Here is a 6,000-nt window from a genome sequence, read left to right on the forward strand (position 1 = left end):
GTAGTCTTTCCCTCAGTGGTTTTGGCCAAAATTCCATCTTTATCCACAATCCTTGGAGGATATTCTGTTTCCAAAATTTAAATTTTCTGATGGACAAGTCTTGTTCAGTTCTGCTAATAATACTCTAAATTTTGTATTAATATAACAGTGAGCAGATGTTTTGGGCTATAATTTGTTGATCTTTTCCTCTATTGCTACAAGCTGCTCTAATCTTACTTTAATACTCCCCTAATTTCTGTAAATCTCTGAGATACATACAAATAATGTGAGGCTATGATATCTAAAAAATTCTGTTAATGTAATTGCTTGAGCAATTTTATCTTAATTAAACAAAAAACATGGCAGCTAAGCATAGGTGCTCTTCTAGTGCAAGATGGACACTTCAGGGTATTCCTACTTTGGAAATAGTATGCCTTAACCTGTATATGGTGTGAAAACTTCAATTTGAATCACTCAGCATAAAAGTGAAACCATTAGGCCAAAGCAGAATTGTTTAATGATGTAGAGACATGTCAGCTCAAACTTGCGTGAACAGCCCTAAGTTCTTTTACTGCTCCAACCTGGCCAGATAAGAGCCACCCTCAACTCAAAAGCTTTCTCAGCACTGCATATTAAATTCAGCTGTAAAAATACAGCTAAACAACTTGGAAGGAGAGGTGGCTCATGCCTAACCAGTTTGGAGCATGAATATGTCATCATTCAGCCACATCAGCATCGCCAGTGCTCTGCTTATGCCAATCCAACCATCACACATGAATTAGTCCAACAAACTAAGCTGTCCTTCCCATTGCCAAAGTCCAAGGAAAACACCAAGCCTGGAAAATACATTAACACCAAGTTACAGAGACAATTTCTGTGGAAGAGGAGGAGAGTTTTGCCATTGATTTCAATGAGAGGTGGTTGGACATTTTTGTTTTGGAATATTGTTCCAAAGACAGATTTACCTACCCGAGACTATAGGCTTCAGATCCCAGCCTGTAGGCTGCAGCCAGCTTGTTGATGGATTCAGACCCATGCCTGTAGGCAGCTGAGCTCTTGCTGAGGGATTCAGAGTCAAGACTGTAGGCAGCAGATCTTTTGCTTTGTGCTGCAGAGTGATCATAGGCTGTAGATCCATAGCTGTAGGCTGCTGACTCAAGGTCATAGGCTGAAGAGCCATGACTATATGCTGCTGAAGAGTCAAGGCTGAAGTCTGCTGCAGATGCATGGCGATAGGCTGCAGAGCCCCTAGAGTAAGCTGTAGATCCTTGAGCATAGACAGCAGATTTGCTCTTTGCTTCCTTTTGGTACTGGCTTACAGTGGACTGCAGTGCTTTATGGCGGTATGCACGGTCATAGTGCTCATGGTGTCTTTGGTAGAAAGGTAAAGACATTATGGGCGTCTTCTAATTTTGTTTTTTACTGAATGTAAATAAACAGGACAGTGTCTGAAAAAGAACAGATCAAACATAAGGACTACTGTCAAAGAAACTTCTGAGTTAGCATACAAATAATACACAACTTAATACAAACTAACACAGAACTTAAAACTTCAAAAATCAAATGCAATAAATTTAGGGTTATCTTTTTATGATGTGTTTTAGACTTTAAGCTAGGTTTGTATTTAAGTTTCAAGAAGTTCATGTCATTCATCATGAACACAAAACCTCGCACTATTGTCTGTTCATTTGTAGTTGGTCTCCCTGTTACTGCAAACTATTCAAGTATTACATACTCCACTTCTCCACTCATTACTGCGAACTAATGAAATTTTATGTGGTCAGCTTCTTCAGAGATAGTGTAAATATTTTTTGTTAAATTACAAAAGAGATGATAAACTAATAAATTATTTTAAAAGGTATGAGAAATTCCAACAAGGTTATATAAGCTGAAATAAAAATATATGAAAATTTAATTAATTCTTGTAATCCAATTTTCAGATTGAATTTAATATTCTGTTTAATATCTTAACAGTGAATTAAAAACATTAAGATTGAGAAAGATGTCACTTCTTCTGTAAACGGCATTACATTGATTATTTTGTATGTACTACCAGAGATCCATTTAAAATGGCTTATCATACTTTTACAGTTTAATCAGGGATATAGTCTGTATGCAGTGAGTAAAATAATATCACACTCCTCCGTCTAAATGACCCTTTTTTTTTAACCTAGAATACCATGTTCAAGATCATCAAGAAACTTCCTCCAGATGATAGCCCCATCTAAGTTTTACTTTGCACAGTCATCAGTAGATTGTCTTGCAGTTGCTTGTAGTAGGAAATTTGATCAGGTGAAAGGTAGTTCCCCTCTCAAAATGGGATGAGGGTTGAGTGCAGAAAGGGTTTCCCTTGTTGTTTTTTTTAAGATGGCAATTCAGTCTTTATTTTGCTAATGTTTTATTTTGCTGATGTTAAAACTGACTTTTTCTTCTTCGACATGCAAGCTTACCTCTACCAATTCCTGTGATAACTTTTCTTTCTCTTATGAGTGGTGATTAGGCCTACAACATGGCTAGGATTGTCCCTAAAAAGGTACATGATTGTGAATAGAAATGAGCTACAGTGGGAAAATGTTTAGAAGAATTTAAAGAAGATCCAAAACCAATGGTGAGAGGTGTTTGTTACTGTTTTTTTTAAATATCAATCACAACAATAACAGACTTGTTCTACTTCTGGTTTTTTCATGTTGATGAAAAATGATCTGCTGTTTTGACATAACATACACTTACAGAGCTGGAGTGTAATCATGATTTCATGAAAATCAATATATTTTTTCCCTGGTCTTTATGCTTCCTAGATTTCAGTCCTTGGCTGCTTCTTTAGTATTTGGTTCTGATAGCAAGTCAACAAATTGCAAACTATTCTCTTTGGTAACTGTTCAGGTACTCACACTGACTAAGACAAATTTTGAAAAAAAACCCAATATTTCAACTTTCTTATATTTCAGGAGTTTCTCAGGGGAACTGCTCTTTGTGTGATAACAGAACAGATCACTTGTTTGCAGAAAGTCAACAAGAAAGTCATTCAGAAGTCTTTAAGTATGTAAAATGAAATTGCTGGTATCTTGACCACAGTGAAACTGTGACTTCAAGGAGACCAGTTTATATGTTTACTTTATTTTTATCTGAGAAAGGGGGAGGAATGGGAAAAAGTGGTAGCCCATTGTTCTCTATGGCAAAAACTGATGTTCCTTTTTAATTCCTTTATTTCTCCTGCTGACCATTTTTTCATGTAAGTCTAAAGAACACAATTATTCTGACTAACAAACAGCCTTGTTCCTAATACCTATCAATATTTTGCATTGTTATTATTTCACTTTGTTAGCTTCCAGTAGTACGTAGTTCCTCTTAATTTCCCTAGTTTCAGAAGATTTCTTCTCTGTTTTTCTTCATTGCTTTCTCTCCCAGCTCCTCAGAGCTAGGTTTAGGGTTTGCAAGCCATTGTAATCTCTGCTGAGCAAAGTTAAGGTGTACAGATGAGTATTGTCTTGCACACTGAAAGGGAAAGAACATGAGAACATCCTGTTTTCCTTCTGAGAGTACCACAGTTGTCTCTCTTCATCTTCACCAGCTTTATTTGCAGTGTTGGCTGGCTTCATCATGGATACAACAGCCACAATGCTAACAGACATTCATTCAATCCCATCCCTTGGGGATTCCCACAACCTTCCAGGCTTCAGAGTAATGAAGATGATCTAAAAGTACAAAGCACTGCGTGTGTTGCCCATTGAGGAGAAATTAAATGAGGCATTTCATTTACATCTTATAAGAGCAAAAGAACAAGCAGCAGACTTAAAGTCAGCATGCTTAAAATGTACAAAGCAACCTTTTTCTTCCAAACATAAAAGGTCCAGACCTCACTGTCCTCAGTGGAGGACTCTATGATAAGAATAAGAATAAGGCAGTAAGGGAGGAGCTGAACACCAACTCAGCTCTTCTGGTTCAAATCAAAGGCCAACTCTGACTCACGTCATATAAGAGGAAACTCCTTTTATAGGTATTTTATCACACTATGAGTTATGTTTTATATTTCCTCTGAAACATCAAGCATTGCTCACAGGTCAGGATCAGTTAGTTGCACTAGTCTGAGCAGATATAGTAGTCTGACACTATCAGAGACAACAAGAAACTCTGAACCTTATAACAATTTTGCTCCTATTTGGAGCACTGTCTTATTATTGGATTGACTCCCATCTCTTAAGTTTTATAAAATCCATGCTACCTGCACCTACTTAGTTTGTGTCCTCCCTTTAGTGTGAGGGTAACACTCCCTCTCAAGATCTGTGTAGCATTTCATAACCACAGATCTTGGCCTAAAAATATTAGTGGCCATAGTTAGATGAATATACAGTTTTTGGAGCTATATGTTAGCAGCTGTTGACCCAAATTTTCAAAACAACTACTGAGCACACAGACAGTTCTGTACTTCTTCATAAGTCGTAGTTACACATTAAAGGATTTTATTTTTTAAAAATTTTATTGGCATTACCTCTTGCGTTTTTTACCATTTTGTGTAATTCTTTAAAGATCCACTCCATCAATCAGTGAAAATAGTGAAATAGATAAAATATAGAAACTCTTACAAGCAGGAAAAAAAATTATAACATTTCCTTCAGCTCAGGCAATGGCTTTACAAATCACAGGATATCCTATGCAACTAGAAAATATTTAGATTATTTACACATTCTGTAAGCCCAAAGGAGGTTACATGACAAATTCCTCCTGTATCTCAGTAACCCATGCTTCATTTGAGAGTACTGTGACAATATGCAAGGATAGTTGAGTTGGTAATGAGTGAACCCTTGCACTACTTTGCTTTGTTTGTCAGCTGAACCCTCAGAGGTCTTCAGTCCATTTCCACAAGTCGCTCAAATAACTGCTGAGCTGAGAGCTACTATCAACTCAACATTACAGAGTCAGATTAAAAATAATTGAACACATAAAATCTCCTGTCATAAAGGAAGACTTACCAGAGCCCAAATGACCAGCAGCAAATGGAATAGCTCTCAAGTGGATGAATAGCAGAAAAATACAGCAACGATGAAGCTAGCAAAGAAAGAGGTAGTCAGGACGAGGGGTAAGGACTGGACTTCAAGGTCCAGAACAAAAATAATGCCTGCAGTCAGTGGAATGTCAGAGCCCCAGTTCAGGCCTTTTATGGCCATGGGGGTGATAAATATAGCATCGAAGAGGGAGAGACACAGAGACAGATACCGATACCCTGTGCTATCTCTGTGCAAAGACACGATGACAGCAGCTTCAGACTGAGAGTTCTCCCTTTTAAGTATCTTCACTAAATTCCATATAAAATCCATATTCCAATTCAAAATTATTTCTAGGATTTTTTTCCTTAGTTAAATCAGATTTAGGAGAGAAAAAAAAAATATTGTGTCATGAACCAGAAACAAGGAAAGATCAGTTTCTATATTGACCTTTGACACAGTTCAAGAATATGAATATTTTATGGTATCTTTTTTTTTTAATGTCAAGCCACAGTGCATGTAATGTAGATATTTCAAGTTAATGACAATCTAGAGAAGCAGTTAGCAAAATTCTATAAAGCCATACAATGTGTTACAATTAAATAAAAATGTACTTTCTTTGTTCTGTTGAAAAAGTGTTACTTTTTTATTATATTATTTAAGATAAAATACTGCATTAAGAACATTACCTCATGAGGTATTTAAGTAGATATAAACAATGCAGCTCTAAGACCTAACTTTTTGTTTCTAAATTAAAGAGTATTACCTCTAGGGATGATTAAATGGGCTTGTCTTCCTTCATTTTGGTCATAACATTTTGGCACAGAAATGTACGATCAGCGTGGCTGAATATTACATCAGAACAATTTCCATCACCTGAGCTCTAATATGTGGAACACACTGTGACTTCACTGTAGATACAAATTTTGCTCTGCACTGTACATTTAACTTTCAATACAAGTGATTAGTCCACTTTATTTTGTCCATTTGCATTGACAGAACATTATCCCTCTCAGTTCTGCTATAGCCCTTTCCACCA

The 6,000-nt window shown here is 36.5% G+C and overlaps 1 protein-coding gene across 5 annotated transcripts in view; it reads right to left on the reverse strand.

Moving 5' to 3' along the window:
- The window catches only part of MYOM1 (myomesin 1), a 78,984-nt gene extending 73,894 nt beyond the window's left edge, over nt 1–5,090 (reverse strand). For all 5 annotated transcript variants that reach the window (XM_074821396.1, XM_074821388.1, XM_074821376.1 and 2 more), the window contains exons 1-2: nt 4,950–5,090; nt 949–1,427 (exon numbers count right to left, since the gene is read on the reverse strand). In XM_074821396.1, the coding sequence (XP_074677497.1) occupies nt 949–1,373 (425 nt within the window). In that variant the 5' untranslated portion in view covers nt 1,374–1,427; nt 4,950–5,090. The remainder of the gene's footprint in view (nt 1–948; nt 1,428–4,949) is intronic.
- Nucleotides 5,091–6,000: the final 910 nt, after the last annotated feature.

The sequence above is a fragment of the Strix aluco genome, chromosome 1 (assembly GCF_031877795.1).
Source record: "Strix aluco isolate bStrAlu1 chromosome 1, bStrAlu1.hap1, whole genome shotgun sequence".
Lineage (NCBI taxonomy): Eukaryota > Metazoa > Chordata > Aves > Strigiformes > Strigidae > Strix > Strix aluco.